The sequence below is a fragment of the Crassostrea angulata genome, unplaced genomic scaffold (genome assembly GCF_025612915.1).
Source record: "Crassostrea angulata isolate pt1a10 unplaced genomic scaffold, ASM2561291v2 HiC_scaffold_72, whole genome shotgun sequence".
NCBI classification, from domain to species: domain Eukaryota; kingdom Metazoa; phylum Mollusca; class Bivalvia; order Ostreida; family Ostreidae; genus Magallana; species Magallana angulata.
In genome coordinates this window covers 127,266-146,771 of record NW_026441627.1, presented here as the reverse complement: position 1 = coordinate 146,771, position 19,506 = coordinate 127,266, and the positions used below count along the sequence as shown (strand labels likewise).

Below are 19,506 nucleotides of genomic sequence, written 5' to 3'. Positions count from 1 at the left end.
ACCAATAATTGTCCGGAGTCACAGTTTGAACAATCAAGAATAAGAATTGCATCATAAATCTTGTAGTGTTATATCATAAATTTGATAGCCTGCCGTGACACCACATTTTAATCTTTCTTATTAAACTATCTTTCCTATTAAGAGGATTAGAACTCTTTTTCTAGAAATATTGAATCCGATTTACTTTAGAATCCATTGTGTGAAAGTTGATTCAATTTGTTTTATCTTGAGATGAAGTTAAAAATGTGATAAAGTTTACAGACAGACGAACAGACGGACGTTGTCATACAGCGATAAAAATTTGCATTTGCCAATGAGAAAAGAGGATGTTAACGCATTAAGAAGTGTCACGTTCATTTGCAATGTAACAGCATTCACACAGAGGGAAAATTAGGTAATGAGAAAGGATTCTTTAACAAAACCGCTGTAAATGAGTTGTATTGAAAATTTATTAATGATTATTCAAAACCTGGATGTTAACTAAAATGCCTGAAAAGATTACTAAAAGGCTACGGCATTCAAACACCTTTTAGTGTTCTTTCAGTCACATTTTATTTGACTGAGTGGCAGAGCTTTTGCTTATGCCATGCCATATAATTATGAACAATACAAGCACAAAACTGAGAAAACAAAAACAGATATAAGATGTGATTTTTTTTACTATTGAACAAATAAGTTACTTCTAGTCATGCAAGCCAAGTACGGACAGTCCCCTTCACGAACTGCCGACATATTGGACATTTCCGCATTGCAGGAGCACAGTCCGTACAACAACAAAGATGTCCGCACGGCAACATGGCGATGGAGGCGTCTTTCTCCATACAGATCTTACACATCCTGAGGTCCTTCAGTTGTCTGTTCTCCTCGATCAACGAGCGAGTGTCTGTCAGAGAAAGAAGTGAAAAGGGTCATAGTTTAAAACTGTCCATCAATTTAAAAAAATGATTTCTGTCCCTTTAATGTACTAGCTGCAAATTCAATCAGACCTAACAGAGACGTTTAACTTTGCATACCTGCTTCGTCAGATTCTTTCGTAACTTCCATTAAGGAAGATTTTGTTTGCTGCTCATTTGCATTTATACTATCTTCATATGACCTTGCAGTAACCTCCTTGACATAGTCTGATGTTTTCGCAACAGAAGATGGTGGTATGTCATCACCTGACAAAATGACCTCCATTACTTCTTCGGCCTTAATGTCTATGCACTCTGAAAATTTAAATCGAATACAAAGTATTTAGCATGACTTTTATGAACAATTTTAGTACATGTACAAACAAATGCTAAGATTTTTCTATTTTATTTTCACTGACCTTTTTTGTTTTTTAGAAAATCGAAAGCTTGTTGTATGACATGAGATGGATATCCCATTTCGAGAACACTCTGGAAAGCTGGAAGAGTAGAAACATCTGGTTCTGATGAACGTTCTGAGTTTACGTTTTCGGGTCCAGTTGCGTGATCTCTCGCCTGGTGTTCGTTTGGTGCTCCCATAGCTTCCTGGAAATTATTATAACATTTACATGTATATTATGTAAAATTACCGTTGGTAATACTTGATACTATCTGATACAATTTATGTCAAGGAATTGAACAAGTACCAGTTCTTGGTGCTGAATTTGAACCAAGGCAACAAACTCGTCTCCTTTGTTCTGTCTCACAAAAGCACACTTCGGAAACCATCGGGCATGTTCGGTCCACGGATCGTCTCCGGGCTCCCAGTTACGCAATCCTCCCCCACAAAAGAAACAACGGGTATAATCTCCGTAACCTGCATACAGAAATCCCGCTACAGCCAAATCTCTAGGGGTCTGTGATAGACTAGATGGCCAATCCGCAAAGGAACTCACCCTTACAGCTAGCACCGAGTATGACGGATATTTTGGACGGTCAAAGTTAATTCCTAATGGATCCAGGTTTCGAATAAATGCATTTATCTTATCTTGCTGTATTCTTGTCTTAGTCAACAGGTCGTTTGAAGTCTTATGTGAGGAAGTGGCTTTACCTTTTTTGTCTATATTATCAGTATTCTGTTCTCTTTTGATTTCATGTCCAGACGAAGCAATTTCTGAGGTTGAAGAGGATGGCTGTCTATTGCTTCTGCTAGGAAAATTGTTGCCAATAGCGTTAAATTGCTGCTTGAGTTCGTTCATACAATGCCCATCCCTTTGGTCATTTACAATTTGGATGTTACTGGTCGGCTGTGCCGACAGAAGAGGACAGTCAGGAGACATGTTACGATGAATAACCTCAATGACATCGTCAGACCTCCAGTCTCGTTTTCGAAAACCACAAGCAAAACATATAGTGACGTCATACTCCATAGAATAATAAAATCCCTGGCGAGCCAGTCGCAGCGTAGAAACAGTTTTTGAGGACGGAAAATTATGGAAAGACATGAGTCGGATTAACTCCATGTTCATGGAATGACGCAAGGATGATGCTAATGAATGTGCTTGGTTCTCTAGATCTCTATTTGATGATATTTCTTTTTGTACAAATTCTTCAAAGCTTCTGGTATATCTAAAACATAAAATGTTTGTTCATTCAATGTGAGTATCTCCCTTGTTATGATAAAGATCAGGTACCTACAATTGCCGTGAGTTGCAGGCCTCGTTGTACTATACTAATTCAAAGTAAAACGTCTGTTCCTTTAGCGTGTAAAAAAGTCATTTTGGTACTTTAATAATCGCACGGTACATTGACTGATTGATCAACTGTTTTTGCCGTGCATATACAATTTACAGTTAATTTTCTAGAACACTATATACACAATGAAGAAATTCAATAATGTGAATTTTATTAGGAAAAGAGATTTTAATAATTACAATTGTGTGTATTTCAAAATTAATATATGATTCATGCTTTTATCAATCTGTTCATAGAAGTTGCATGTTCAAGGCAATTTTACAATACAAATGTGACAAGTCGAGTACCTTGATATGGTATCTAGTGATTCCTTTAACGAGTTTTCACGGACGCCATTTTGTTTGCTTCGCAGACAATCTGTCTCCAACCTTACTTTTCCCGCTTCTGAGTTCGAAAAGTTGGTGTCACTGGTGGGATTCCGATGACGTTCTTTGTTTTGATTATTCTCCTCATTTAATAGGAGAGTAATGCCCCTTGTCGAGTTTTTTCTTGATGCTCTTTCTTTCTCGCCCTCGTAATTCATCTACCTCTGCGTGGTTTCTTTGATGTTTTTGCTTTGAAGCGGATATCTGCATTAAAATTTCAATCGCTTACAAAGAATGTAAATTCAAACAAATATATATACTAGTATAAGCTTATCTATTCATGTGTTTTTATTTCACCCTAGCTTGCTTTCACCCAAGCTAACTTACATTGCTTTCAAACAAAATAACTTTTAAACAATTCAATAATTCTCTTATTTTTATCTGACAGGGCAGTAAATGAACTATTGATTTTATAAAAGATATACATGTTTACTCTTATTTTCACTTTGTTAAGACGTTACCTTGAACTTTGACCTTGAGCTAATACAGATGAAAGACATTTTCTTCTTATCGAAAATATTTCATTTTGAGCACCACAACTGTTTCATTCTTTTCTGTAAAGAAAAATATTTTCTTCATATATCAGTATGCTTTAATGTGTTGTATGAAAACAGAACGTACTTCCATTCATAAGGCCTACATTTGTTATCTAATTCCCATGCCAATAGAATGTTAATGCAAATAATATCGATGTACTATGTTTGGTATATTTAACTTTAAATTTGGAATAAAACTGGTTAATACAACAATACCTTATTAAATCTCTAAACTTGTTATTTTTGTAAGCATTAATACGAGAACATTTTTAAAAACGTCCGTTTAAATGTACATCAATTTGTTCGACTATGCATTAGTTTTATGAACAACTCGTCTTATATAACGATTTATTGTGCCAGGAAGTGGTCGGTGCTTCTTTATTCGATACAAACATCCTGGTATATATAACAAAAACGGGAAATTGATCTTTTAAACCCCCCAAAAATAACCTATTGCGAAAATATCGACTTGAAGCAACTTTGAGAAACCTTTTCTAGACAGTTTTAAAGACTTTTGAATTTAGCGTACATTTTTTAAAAGAAAAACGTCGTCTTTAAGTTTTTTCCGGGTATTAAGCCCTATGGAGGCAAGTGTAGGTTCTTTGGGTCTCCTTTTAAGAAAGGAAGAAGGATATGTACTTAATCTCCCCTTCACCCTATCCTGTACTTACCTGCGGTTTACTGGTTTATAACCTTCTGTCTGCACTTTTTTAAAGAATATGTTTAAATCGATTGGAAGATTTAGTTCTTAGTTCGTGTTTTATATTCTACTTGAATATTTCGTAAGAAATGTTAGGATGTTGCACCTCTTTTGACGTGCTTCTTTTACGAAAGCGCCACTGACGTAAACGTGCCCATTTTATATCCGTTCCCAGGATGTTACCGGGCGTCATTCATAATATTATTATGTTTATACAACTGAAGTTTGTTTGTGTAGGGATTGTGCATGCAGACTGTAAGACATAATGTTTTTTCAAATTTTAGAAGAGTTTTCCCGTAAAATATTAAAAACGAACACATGTTTCTATGAAACATGCATGGAATCCCTTATCTAGTTTACAAAGTACATACAAGGTACATCAATGGTTTGATTTCTTGAATTTTTGATTGTATATGATTGCCATATTTTCTGTATCGATACACTCTTCCATATGGACATATTGATATAAGTATGCTTACACCCACCCCACCCCCCACCCCCCCCCACCCCAAAAAAAGAAATAATTATACATAAACTTCTATTTCATGTTACGGTATTGGATTCTTTCGTGATGGTATCCGATTAGTTTGATGAGATGTGTATTGAAGTTTTTTTTATTGAATTAACTCTAGGTACATAATAATTTGGACAAGAAAAATACCAGAAATTGATCAAATTACAACACTTGTTGAGTATGTAACATTATTCCTGATAGATCATAAGCATGTATAATATAAAAACTGATTGATCATGGTTCTTTGCATTGATCGACCGACGAACATGAATTGAAAACGATTGGTATGGTTCCTGAAACATCTGACAGCAGGTTATATACCTGATTTGAAGACCATAAATTAAAAACTATATAATTATTTTTAGTAGTTCTTTGTTTTTTCTTTTAGATAAACTCCTTCATTCGGTCCTTTTTTTAAAAGACACGCAAATTTGCTTTGAAAATAACATGCACATTTAATATGACATTGCTTTTTTTTTAGATAATTAATTAATGTATACACTTTAGGTATGCACATAGTATTAGTATCCTTTCCTAAAGAAATATACAACTATATATGAAACGAATCCACAATTAGGTTAAAAAAACTTGTTATAAAAAATAATTATAACCAGTTTATCTTAGCATATTATGTTCATGTAACGAACAATCTCTGGTTCTTTATTGGATAGCTCTAAAATCCGGGAATTTTCCAAACCTCGGCTCTCATATTGAAAAATCCGTGATTAACATTCTTTTAATTACATGTACCTTTGTCAAATATTTCGAGAACAAGAAAAACATTAATGAAATCCTTCCCTTATTTTATATTATTTTTCCAATTTTGTTTTAGCTTAGCAAACATTTTATCACTTTGTAAAACCTTTTAAAAAGGAAATATCTATTGGTATCAATTGTTGTATCATTTATAAATAACAGATAACGTCTATTTAAATTTGTCAGGCTGAGAAAAGATGAAATCTAAAGACCTTACACAAACAGACTTTCTCATGGAATATTTTAAATTATTCATGAAAAACATTCCGCTTAATGAAATAATGTATTGGGAATCCCTAAGGAACATCTCACCTGTATTTCAAAATGAAATATTAATTTAACCTTTAAATTTGCAAAATATTCCGACAACAAAATACAGCAACGTTTATTTTATGTTGCTTTTAACAACAAATGTCATTTAAAGAGTAGTTTAATTAATCTATTTGAACAGAGGCTCTAAATGCCTGTGTAAATATATCAAAATATATTCAGAAATATATTAACTCATAGAAACTTTGAAATATAAAATGCAAGGTGAATTTTTATGTGAAATTCAAATTAACTACAACCACGACATGCGTACAATTGTTATCCAGTCCGCTTTTTTAAATGTAAAATACTTCCTACTCTTGCTTAAACATACATGTCGAAAATTTGTATGAATTTCAAATCGAACGCATCCCCTAATTCCGTATCATTTCGCCTTCAAAATTATAAAGATGCATTTGCATTCAACCTATCAAAATGCACATGCATATACATGTAACTTACCCTCTTTGTACGTTTAAAAGTGCCCCCACGAGCACGCCAGTTTGCAATTATAGTCCTTAAATACAGTTTCTATCTGATTATTTTTTCAGGAATTCCCCCTAAGTTATTTTTGAGAAAGAAAGTAGAATGTCCATCTAAATCGTTGTTTACTAAAAATTGCTTTTGCATTGTTTGCAAGGAATATGTCGATTATCGATGTATATATGTATTTAAATTAATGTTATTCTTCAACAACCTTTTTTTTTACTTACATTTCTAAATAAAAACCGAAACAAACTGAAAAACAAACTTATCAGCTCATCAGAAGTTCAATGACCTACTTATGAATGATAATTTTTGGCATCTGAGTGTTTCCGGAAACAGAACTAACAAATGACCAATTATGCTTTTTCTGAAAATTTTTACAAATTTTAAAATGAACTATTCGGAATTTTTTTTCAATTTATTATTAGAATTAAATTTAAAAAAAAATCCATGATAGCCGTAAAACTTCTCTTTTGTGAGCTTTTGGAAACTGCTCCACAATTCTAATCTAATTTAAAAATTGACAATTTAAAAACTAAGACGAACATTAACTATATGCGTGTATGACGTCAATATTTAGTGATTTAATATAGAAGATTAGAAAACAGTTGGATATACTTCAGAGTTTTCTATTACACGTGTATAAATTGAAATAGAAACAGAAATAATGATCTAAATATAACAGCAATCTGTTCAATAGCTGATCGTGAAACTAAATAGAAACAATGTGATAGGGTAGATTGTCAGATGGAGAATATTGGAAATTTTGCATTTAAATAAAAAATGAATACCATAATTGGCTTTTATGCTTCAAATACTTTTGCATTTGATTTGAGTAGAAATCGAATTCAATCTTTTGCTTGTGAAGATTTCATATTCAGGAATCTAATGCAGTCTTGTGATTTGATTTTGATTGGTTTTCTGAGGGAAGTGCTCCTGGGGTTTTTTAATCAATAATTTCAGCGAGTAAATCACTTTTTAAAATAACCTATCCGAATGTCTGGATTATCCCATGAATGTTCATGTTTTTGTTGATTTTGTGATTACATGTTCAATTCCTATCTTTATGACTAGCTCAGTTAAACTTCTTTTCAAAAGGAGTTTTGTGTTTTCTAGCTCAGATTTAAATATTAATGAAATCTGACACTCTCTTTCCAAATTTTTGTTATTTACCTGCATTATTGTATATATATAGCAGTTTTACACATTGACCATTTTATTCAGCTTATTTATTTTCACACTTTAAAAGGATTTTATTTTGTCTGTCCGAGCACAAATCGTATATAATATGTTAAACCGCAGTTCATTTAACTACTATAGGAATAATCTCTGATAACTGAGCTTTGATGTTTAATTAGCTAGCTAAGTAACTATGTATATAATTTCTTTTTTAGGGGGTAGGGGGTGAGCTGGGAATGGATATGGGGAAATCTACATGAGCAATTCGGTTACTTGTTAAATTAAAAAGCGGAAATAGAAGCGAAACTGGAAATTGCCTTGACACGGTGCCCTATATTAAAATTAATTTTACAGTACAGTAACTGTAGTAGAAAAGCCTCATTGCATTCGCTGTTAGACATTGAGGTTTCAAAATCAATTCACATAAAAGCCAATTTCTCAGTTTTTACTCAAATTAATATTCAAAGAGTCCTAATATATATAAAACGAGTCAGATTTTCAGGCATATATAGAGGAGAACAATGGATTTTACTTACATTTCCTTTACATACCTGTCCACGTTAAGGACGAAGAAAAGAATAATTCCCGATTGCCATAATTAAGTCAATTCATTATATATACGTATTCGGCTCGTCTCTAAGACAACCCTTCTTCTCGGTCCATTCCGACAAACAAACAAAAAAACAACAAACTCTGCCGGAAATACCCGAGGATTTTGTTACTAGGGCAAACAAATATCAAAAGCGAAACTGCAACCGAACGAAACACAATCGTTAATTATCGGGCATTTCCGAAATTAGAATCAATTTTTAAAAAGTCAATCTTTGTCAATATTTTTCTTAGCAGGGAAAACTTCACTAATTTAAAATACTCTTGCAAATCTGATTACCAAACCTATAACGACGCATAACAACCTTTATTCCAAAATGAAAGTAAAGAAGAAATCAACAGTAACCATTGTTTGTTGAAAATCGATCTATATCAAATTTTGCAGATAAGCGTATGCAAGACTCTTGATCATAGGTGTTATATTAACAAAGCACTACTTACACATCTCTATTTTATTATTAAAAGCCTTTGTACTTTGCATCGTGTTGCAGTATTACTTGTTTGATCTTGTTTTAGAAGATGATAAACTGCCAAATTATTAGAGTATTATGTATATAATACGAATGAGATCAAACTAAAAGCAGAACTTTGTGAAGGGGTCAATATTCAACAGGGTCAAGTATGAATTACGTTGAGATCGTACTAGTATAAGTATTAAGTGCCGAGGAAATTTATTCTGAACCATGTTAATTTCACAATTTGCATTAATATTTTTTTAAGAGAAAAACATATTGAGATAACGTGCTCCTGTATAGTTTTCCATAAAATAAAACGACAAATATACATCAAGATTTTGAAAACATTTAAAAATACTATGGAATCATCATTGTTCCTGGGAGACCAATGTTCGTGGTTTTCATGGGTAATCCTTGTCCATGAACTAACATCCTCACGAACAGTTGTTAAATTTTTATTGACTAAAAAGAACTTGCTACCAACGATATAATGTCCACACGAACAAGGAAAATTTTGGCTTCCCACAAACATTAACCTCTACGAATAAAAATGATTCCACAGTATAAAGGGCCATACGGTTGTTAAGCATCAGCTATATTTATTCAACTTTGTCCATAAACAATTTATATCAATATAGCTATATCTTAAATATACAACATTTAAATATTATTTTACTTTAGTTTCTTTATTTTAGGATATGCATGTAATTTGCTTGTCTCTTGTGACTTTAATTGTCAATGTGGTAGAGAGGGTTTTTGTAAGCATGGGACACATCAACCATAATTTTTAAAGCTCTCTCTCTCTCTCAACGTTAAAGTTTCAGTAGTCAAAGAAAAAAACCCAGTTGATATCAACTATTTTGGAGAACTATTAATAAGATAAATTCTTTTCTTTTTTTAATTTTGATTAATTCTTTAATTCTTGTCTTAATATTACTATCTGGAACAAACTATGATTACTCTTACCTTGGATATAACATGATGCTGACGAAGCATTTGTATAGCCTTCAATTTATATATTCTCCACAAGAGGTACTGGTTCATAAGTCCAATCTAAGAGTGTGTACTACAAAGTACACATCAAAATTGGACTATAAAATATCAAGGATTTCGTTATAAATTCTCAAAGCATGAATAATAACGCTGATCGTTTTTTTAACAGCATGGGACTTTGTTCTGACATGATTTATGACAGTGATAAAGAGACTATTACAAGTATATACAGGGCCTAAGCATCATGAGTAAGTATAATTGCAGTATTTTTCGAGTGGTATTTATATCTTTTGACTCATAGGTTTGGGGTACTTCTAGTCATAACTATTTAACACTGCCTCACCAATAAGGCTAAAAAAAATTAACTCATGTCATTTAAGGGACTGTCGCAAAAGCTTTATAAATGAATCAAATCGCAATTTATTAACAGAACACCTATAGTTGTTTTATTTTGTAATATTTACTTTATCCAGCTCGTTGGAGACCAGACTTTATCCACCAGCGACTATATGTATATTGCCCAATAAAAGTACATGAAGTAAAATCATGTCTGTTGGTTGGTTTGTGTAATCTGTTACCAAGAGAGAAACATAGTGATAGTTATATACGTCCTTGGTTTCCGTTGTTGCGAACTTGCCATTGACAACACACAGAAACATTAAGATAAACATTTGAATAACAATAATGGGATTCACATACCTTGACATTATAAAAACAATAATGCATTGTCAACTATTTGTTCCAGAATTTGTTAAAATGACATGTATATATATATATATATATATATATATATATATATATATATATATATATATATATATATATATATATATATATATATATATATATATATATTTATATATATATAGTTCAAAGTCCCAGGCATTTTTCATAATTTCATATAAGAACCCAAGGTCAAATGTTAAATGAAATACTGAAAAGAATGGCGACATCATTTGATAATAAATGTTCCATATTAGTGATTTATACAGTTGTCATTTTTCAGCTTTCGTAGAAAGTTTCTCTCTCTCTCTCTCTCTCTCTCTCTCTCTCTCTCTCTCTCTCTCTCTCTCTCTCTCTCTCTCTCTCTCTCTCTGTGCAGCATAATTTAACATTTGAATACAGATAGTTTCATTTATAAGCAAACCATATCGATGAAGAAGATTACTGTCCTCTATCTACACACAAGTTTTTTTCTCTAATTCTTATATGTAATTAATAAATAGATAATTAATTCATGACTGACTGAAATTTAAGCTTTAAGTTGACATTAATTCATGGTCTTGAGGCCTGGTTTTTTGGTGTTTTTTTATTATGATTTTATATTTAGATAATGAAATCTCAATATGTCGTTTAAAAAAGACAGAGGATGCTTTGTATTAGAACAAGAATTTTATTAGCATTCTTGAATTTATATTGGTCTTATAGGAAGTTAAATAGCCAGCCCGGAAAGCAAATGTTATACATATACAGGATGAATATCTATTAAATATATGTTAAGGATTGTTTAATAGTACCCTTATCTGAAAGACACTACAAATGACGGAATTTGCCCCATATGTGGTTCAGTGTATTCAGGCACGTAGCATCGGGGGGGGGGGGGGGGGGGGGGGGGTCAGCGGGGGGACACCTTTTTGTGCAGCAAACATTTTTTTATATACAAAAGATATTAAAATTATATACAAACAATTAGATTAACATGGAGTCCCCCTCCCCCGCTTTTCTGTGAGAATGTAAAAAAGTATACCTCCCACCCCCATCCCACCCCCTCCACCCCCGGATTTGGATTTTTTTCCCTTTTTTAAAGATTTTTTGGATGAGTTTGCCCCCCCCCCCCCACTTTCAAAAACGATGCTACGTGCCTGGTATTCGTAATCGTCGATATTAAATTCAATTCCTTGGCTTATGTAGAAGAAATGCCCATGGGTCTTTTTTAGCAATTTGATACTGAATAAACATTTTTATAAAGATGAAAAGATTTCTCACTCCATACTTTTGGTTCAGTTTTTATTGCAAACTATTTTTTTTTTATTTATGAAGTTGAATACACGCATCGATTTATTGGATTTATCATATCGGGAATTGATCGATCAATTTACCATGCAATTTTAATCAATTTACAACAAATATTCCATGTAAAGTTAGAAATATACTATTTAAAAAATATTATGTATTTTTATTCAGTAAGATTGTTTCGTAGGTTGTTCTGAAAAACATGTTACTGGTAACATAAATATAACCCTGTTTGTCTTCTGTACTCGAAACATACTAAATTTACCTCCATTTTCTATTCCAATTAAGTTTATGGGGAACTGTACCTTTAATTCAAACAGGTAACATTGTTTGGGAAATCATTTTACAAGATTGTAAATTGATATCATTACGAATGGTTATTTATTCATGGGGAAAAAAATAAATGTGTGTCTCTAGTGGAAATAAAAAAAAATAAGTTAATCACATGAAAATTGTTAAATGAAGCAAAAAACAAAAACAACAAAAAACAACAACATCAAAACAAACCAATAAACAAAAACGACCTATTCTTATTTAGACGTGTTGCTTTTTCTTAATTAATCTACATGTACTCCAACTACAGTATTGCTCTTGTTTGCTTATAATAAGCAAGGAATCTTAGTGACCCAGGGAACATAAATACATTAATTTTATGACCCAAAACTTTGTTTGAAAGAAAGGAAAATTGAAATCTCATTAACAGTTCATGTCTTACCTTCTTCCTCATTGACGTTACTAAATACACCACAAATAGCAACCAACCAAAACCGAAAGTTGGTTGCTAAGAAGTTTTTTTTTAGTTTTGCATTTAAAAAACAAAACATGTTTGGCAACAGAAAATAGAAAAACACTACCGACAAACATCAATTAAGCACTGCTTTATAAAAAGAGTTCGTTTAACCACTCCTTAAATGAAGCTTATGAGATTATAACGCGATTGATATCACAGACACGGTCCCCGAATAAAAGTGCGTATTTTACTTATCTGGAGTCAATAACTTCAATTTTACAAGTTCTTAATAATCCAATAATAAAAGTTATGTTTAGAAATATTTTTTGTAAAAGAAAAAAGACAATATTATGCTTTAAAATGTGCCTTTGTTTGTAAGATTTATTAGGGGTGGGGGGGGGTCATATTGCATTTAATTTGAAGCTAGTCCATGTTTTAGAACGTTGCTAACAGTTAATCCATGTATAACATTATATATTCATTTCATTGAAGTGATGGACTTAATTACATGTAACTCTGATTTAATTTAATATTGTGACAGTTATTATGCGTGTATGTTGTACAACATCAGGGGAGTAGGTTGGCGGTATAGGAATTGAACAGGTAGGGGGAGTAAAAACGAATTTAATTTGAGATGAAGTGCAAAATGGTGAGTCATAAATGAAAACAGCAACATGTGAAAACCACTATATGCCTACAAACTAATGAACATTACCTTGTTTAATAGTTTTGGCTTTTACTTGAAGTCTCATGCCTGAAAACGATCCGTAAAATAATACAATCTTTTTGCCGGTCTACATAATGAATATCAAATACTGATTCATAATGAATTGATGAATTCAGCCTGCTTTTATGAGAATGGGATTATGTTTAGTGTAAACAGTAAATTAATGCAATAACATCGATAACCAATAAATAAAAGATTGAAAGGTCAAACATGAAGAAAAATCAGCTAGTACTTTGATGCCAAAAATAACTAAACTGAAATAACTAAAGAAAGTTATAATTATTGCAATAACTAACACGGGCAAGATAGTATAGAATATATCTTTCCAGAGGGTCAATATCTAAGAAAGGGGGGGGGGGGTTATTTCAGTTTAATGTTGAGATCGTAAGATCGGAGAAAAAATAAGAAATTGTTGAACAGTGACCCTCCATATCAAGTTCACAAGATTTTCTGTCTATCACTATTTGCTTATATTTACGCAGTTCACATTAAAACAGATACGTTTGCATACAATATAGGTTCTGTACGGCAGTTATTGGAAAATTTCTATTTAACGGCCTTTTTCTAGAAAGAAAATAAAGATCTACTCTATTAAATCCTCCTTCTCTCTTCGTTATCTTTTTCTCACATATTCTCACAAAAGTTTTACTGACAAAACTAAAAAAATTACACCATATTCATACCTAATACTGTGTCATTTTTATCATTTCCAATCCCTATAAACTAAAACCTTAACTACATGTAAAAACATGCAAAGCACTAGAATCAATACGAGACTCAATTCTTTTTTTTTTCTTTATAATAGAGGGTATTGTTCTAGCACACTCATTGAATTTTCCATTTCATGATTAGGAGTAAAAGTATTTTGAGTAATCTTGGTATGCAATCTTTTGTAGCTTGAGTTAAAAGCAGAAAAAGTATAATTCAACAATTTATTTCAAAGAGCAGGTTTAGCTACACGCGATATGAAGGACATCGATTTAATCAGGCACAAGGACGTTTGCGGACGTCTCAGTTAAAGAAACAAAGTTAAGGAACAATGTAGATATCCAAGAACACATTCAAGAACTTCCTCATCAATTTGCAAATGGATTTTCCCATGGTCTTCTTTCCTTACCTCCTCTTCCCTTATAACAAAATGGAGGATTAACTTTCATTCAAATTATATATATAATTCCCTTATAGCACATTACACTGTGTTCATTGGTAAAACACTGAGAACACTCAAAATGTTTAATGCATAAAAAAAACCTAGAAAGTCTATTTAGTTTTGCTACCCTATAAGATTTATAATTCTGGAGCACATACCATCCATCCACTTACCAGAGAAAAAAAATTGGTACAACTTTCGTTAAAAAGGGGATAACTATGAAAAATATAAGAACATTATGTTTATGTAGAGGAACAAACGAGATTATCAGCTGATAAATAATGTTATTTCGCCGGGTCTAACGCGTTTGATTTGTGATAAATGTTTAACTGTCAACTGTGGGGAAAATTGTTTTATTTTAGTGCAGCTCAAGCTATCTTTTCTCATCCCCTGTTGTTCGGCGTCTCTTCATTTGTCTGTTTTTTCTGTCCATCTGTCGGTAAACTTTTTACGTTTACTAACCTAACCACATTCAACTAGAATTGCCTTAAAGCATCCTTGGACAAGGGAATTTTAGTTTCTGTAAGCATACGACAGAGCTCTCTCTCTCTCTCTCTCTCTCTCTCTCTCTCTCTCTCTCTCTCTCTCTCTCTCTGAAAGATTACTGATATTTTAAAAAGCTAATTGAAGAAGGAAATGCACTAAAAATACTCTTCTCAAAAACCATTTAGACAGAAACGTTTGTGGAAGCGATCTCAGCATAAGTAGATTTAAGTGTGTTCAAATTATTATCACCGGGGTTACAATGAACGTTGTTTTTTAATTATAAGAGTAATTAGTGAAACATCTTTTGAATAACCATTTGGCTTTAAAAAACGAAACTTGTGAAGAAGCATCCTCAGATAATGTGAATTCGAGTTTGTTTTAATCGTGTAGGTCACAATGAGGTATATATAGAGAAAAAGTATATAAAAAAACTGAAACAAAAAAGGGGCTCGATGTAAACAAATGAATATGTGTGGAAAATAATAATTGAACAAACGCCACTTAATAAACCCCAAATTATAAATGATAATATATGGCACAATCCCAAAATCACTATAGACAAATTAAATCAATATTTATCAAAAGTTATGTTAATAAAGGATTTATTTTTGTAAGTGATCTGCTTAATATAGATGGAACATTTAGAAACTTTGATGAATTGAAACACATTAATCCAAAGACAAATTTCATAGAGTATGCAAGTTTAAGAACTGCATTTACAACCAGACTGCATACACAAGATATACACTTACCAAACCTACAGAACACATTACAATATGGACCAATAATCCGTAATCATATTCTATTGTTTATTAATACTTGTAAAGGCTGTAAACCCATGTACAACATACTCTTTTACGAAAAAACATCGATATCAAAATGGAGAGAAAAGTGTTAAAACTATTCACAAACTTCTTGGAATAGAATTTTTGATCTCCCTTTTAAGTGTACACAGCAATCTAAACTACATTGGCTGCAATATCAAATACTTCAAAGGATTGTCCCTACAAATAAATATCTTTTTAATATAAAAAAAAAAAGCAAAATCTACTGTTTGCACCTTTTGTAAAAAGATGAAGAAAGTATTCGTCATTTATTTTATAAATTTAATATAGTAAAAGAATTTTGGTGTGTTGTTGAAGAGTGGATTTTTTACACTGTTTGAAATCTCGATTACATCTGATATTCAATCAGTTCTTTTTGGAAAATATAAAAAAAAAGTTATAATTTTTTTTAACCTGGTAGCTCTTATTGTGAAGCAATATATTTTTTCAGGTAAATAAAAGTAATCCGATACCAAATATACATGCCTTTAAAAAGGTCATAACAGAAAGAATCTTAACTGAAAAATATTTGCTGTTGAAAAGATGTAACTATAAGGAATACGAAAGCCACTGGCATAATATCTGTGAAAAATTGTAGTTATAGAGATAAGTTTAATTTTTCTGTTTTTTTACTTTCATGTGGTAAAAACAAGAATTTGAAAAATCTTTTGAAATCAAACGTTAACTGTTGCATGTATATATGCTTCGTTATCAAAAGGCAATGCATTGAGCGCCCGGTATTTCGCAGGAATTATAACTTTTTGTGATTTAGTAGCATGTATTATGCATTGTCTATATTGAATAGACGGGAATTTGAAACTTTGAACAAAAAATCGATTAAAATTATGTTTAGCTATGTTTACCTGATATACATGTTTATGGTATCAAAAATTATTTCAAAAACCCTTATAATAGGAACTAGGAAATCAAGCTCCTGTCAGTGCCAGCATGTCCTCAACAGGATAATTCTCGAGACAATGAAAGAGACAGTGGACTTAAAATTCTGTGTCCAGCAGGCTGGGTTAAGACTCAGCAGATTGTGTGTTAACGAAAAAGACTGTTTGCTTATCATCGATTAGTAATCACTTGCATAGAAGTCTCCCATTTATATCAACTTCATCGACTTTGATACAACGTTCAATTTAATCGCAAAATATCAGTAATAACAAGCACGCATAGAAAAGAACCAATTTCTTCTTTTTAAGGTTTCGTCAAAAGTAAATTATCTCAATCAGCATTTTCTTTTTACCCGTACTATTCTTAACAATTACGTACGTTACTCAGAATGATAAAAAAAATTCGCTGCTGATAATGAAAAACCATCAATTGTGCGTTATATATCTTTAATCATAGTGTTATTTTCAATTTCAAAAAGTAGGTCATTGACCTTCTTTTTGAGTTAATGACCATTGAATATTTCTTGAAAATTTAAGATTAATCCCTGAAAATTTTACACTATGATTAAGATTTTCTTAATTGTAAAAAATGATACTAATTGCTAAACTCTTTTATAATGAAATACAGTTGATGGATGACAGTGACACTAAATAGATACCAAGCATTAGGTTTTCATTCACAATTTTTTATAAATGTTCCAGTCCGAATTCCCTCTATCAGTTTTAAAATCCCTACCCATTTTTGTTTTAATTAAACAAAAAACCCAAAAAATTATAATACTTAAGGATGTTTAGTATTAAACTATATTATATTGACCTTACTCTGCTGGAATAAAAATTAATAAGCAATTTTTAATAATTTTGTTGTGTGTGTCATGCGTCTATTTCAATGAAAATGTGTGAAATAAAACCGTCAGAAAATATGCAAGATTATGTTTACTAACAAATAAAATCTTAACTTTAAATATCATAGAAGTACCAGAGATGTCGCAATGAAATACAAAATCTGAAAAATTCGAATTTCCTCTGTTTTGCTATAAGTCCAACTTTAGTTGAGCCGTATTCCATAATATAGCAAAATTATCTAATGTTATGTGAATAACAATTCATTTCATAAATGCCTTTTGTGTTTGCAAAAAATTTTATTCCCGACATTGAAACAAATATTAAAACAATCCGAATTTCAAACTCAAACCCCGAGTAAACAACGTCCTTAAGAAGGCATAACGTATAAGATTTTATTTTTATTCCTAATTTCATTTTATCCTTTTAAATGTATCAAGGTAGACACTTTTAATAAAATACAATAACTAGCTAGTACAATGTAGTTGAAGATGAATAAGTACCTATATGCATATTCTAATATATAATTTAATCGTTTTATAAAGTGAGGGGGCAGAACTTAAATACATGTAAAGGGAATTTGAAGTTAAGAGTGTACCACTACAGCAAATTTAGTTTTATTTCTTCTTTTTGGTAAAAATGGTATTTCATAGGATTACAATGTCAAAGATTAAGTTTAAGAAAATAAGTGTAAAATTTGGATACAGTTTATTTTATGGTATTCTTTTTTTGTTTTTCTACCATGGGGCCATATGGCACATTATCCTTTGAACACCCATATAAAGCCATTGTTGCTCAGGTGAGCGATGTGGCCCTATGGGCCTCTTGTTAACGTTACCAATGCTTGAATAAGTGTAATAAGTTAATGTGTCGTCAAAGTATTAGCAAGATGCAGAGCTCACAACTCTTCGTTACGTAAACAAAGCTCAGGTCATGTTATTGTTAAGATGATTTTGAATGCAGACAAGAAAATTACAGGTTAAGACGTAAGGTGAATCAAAAAACACTAGGAACTGTTTTTCTATATATTAAAAACGAATTTGAAGAGAAAAAAAAACAGATTGAAAAAGATATTTTACTGGTTAATTAAAAAAAAAAAAATAAAAAAAAAAAAATAAAAAAAACAGCCCAGGTCGTGTTTAAATAACAAAGAATTGTAAGCTCTATATTTTGCTCATAATTGTATGACCATTAAAAATGTAATAGAATGTGCCTAAAAACAAGAACATGGGGAGAGGTGAAAAAGATGGGGAAGACTCGAAAAGGATGGTTAACCCTTGTCTTTGCCCTGTGTGCATCCGGATACAACATGAACTAAGTAGATATATATTAGATATCCATTATTAAAGCATTGTTAACAATAATAATAGAAGAAGAAAAATTGACCAAAATCGTGTTCAGGCCCTTTTTACGTTCATATAGTACTTCAAATATTTTAGCGTCAGGATATACAAAAATAAGGTATTTCTTACCTTTCAATAGCCAAAGCATGATTACTTGTGACTTCGGGAAACGAAAAATATTGACAAGTTGTTCCTTTGCAAAATATTAACACAAATATTAAATAAATAGTTTTACAATAATCTTCTTCTATTTTGCAAGAACGTTATTACGTCAAAACCAATCCTGACTCCATTCCTATTTTAATGCATCTATTTCACTCAGCTGAATACTGAACAATCGATGCTAGACAGTATTATTAGAAAATTAAATCTTAAAATCTAAAAACGGATCGATTTTGTGCTTAGTAATTTTTTTGCAGATCTCCTATCTAGACAAACTCAAGTTTCTTTATTTGATTTTAGTGCTCTCTTTATTATGCATGTTCCTTTTTTGCACACATTTGAAAATCTAGCATTAAAAATATGTGCAAAATGGACATTTGTCAAGGTGATATAATGACTTTATTGTTATAGTCTGTATCATTATAACTATTGCTTAGATTTGAATTCAATAACTAGCTCCGGAGCAACAAAACGTAAGTAAAATTTCATATTTTAATATTTTACATGATATAGCCATATGACATGATAAGTAAATTTGGTGCGTCACAGCTTTTTATAGTTATTTCTTTTTTAAACCCCTGAAATGTTCTTGTGCATTGCAATTTGAATAAAAATTCCTAAGTGCAAGTACCTTATACTTGGTGTATTTCAGTAGTTGAACATAACCATGATACTGTATTATGAATATGAATTTTTAATAAAAAGTTTAAAGAATTAAGTGCACCACAATGTTGCATATACATGTACATAAAACACCAAACTCTTCTTTGAAATGCAGTTGAAAA

The 19,506-nt window shown here is 31.5% G+C and overlaps 1 protein-coding gene across 5 annotated transcripts; it reads right to left on the bottom strand.

Annotated features, from left to right (window-relative positions):
* Nucleotides 1-431: 431 nt before the first annotated feature.
* LOC128168958 (putative inhibitor of apoptosis) lies at nt 432-12,296 on the bottom strand. 5 transcript variants are annotated; one of them, XM_052835128.1, is made up of 7 exons: nt 12,276-12,296; nt 3,472-3,564; nt 2,933-3,214; nt 1,598-2,519; nt 1,313-1,496; nt 1,014-1,208; nt 432-883 (listed from the first exon to the last, which is right to left on the bottom strand). In XM_052835128.1, exons 3-7 carry the CDS (start codon nt 3,166-3,168, stop codon nt 687-689), a joined length of 1,734 nt encoding a protein of 577 aa, XP_052691088.1. In that variant the 5' UTR covers nt 3,169-3,214; nt 3,472-3,564; nt 12,276-12,296; the 3' UTR covers nt 432-686. The 5 variants fall into 5 exon arrangements, with proteins under 5 accessions (XP_052691088.1, XP_052691089.1, XP_052691086.1 ...); XM_052835129.1 differs by lacking the exon at nt 12,276-12,296 and adding an exon at nt 8,027-8,170 and having other exon boundaries at nt 1,014-1,160; XM_052835126.1 differs by lacking the exon at nt 12,276-12,296 and adding an exon at nt 8,042-8,170.
* Between the last annotated feature and the right edge of the window lie 7,210 nt (nt 12,297-19,506).

Coding starts and splice junctions, on each gene's coding strand:
- LOC128168958 (XM_052835128.1), bottom strand. CDS start 3,168: ATGAATTACGAGGGCGAGAAAGAAAGAGCATCAAGAAAAAACTCGACA. Junction 1,209..1,312: donor TTTTCTAAAAAACAAAAAAG/GTCAGTGAAAAT, acceptor TTAAATTTTCAG/AGTGCATAGACATTAAGGCC. Junction 884..1,013: donor GAAAGAATCTGACGAAGCAG/GTATGCAAAGTT, acceptor TTTCTCTGACAG/ACACTCGCTCGTTGATCGAG.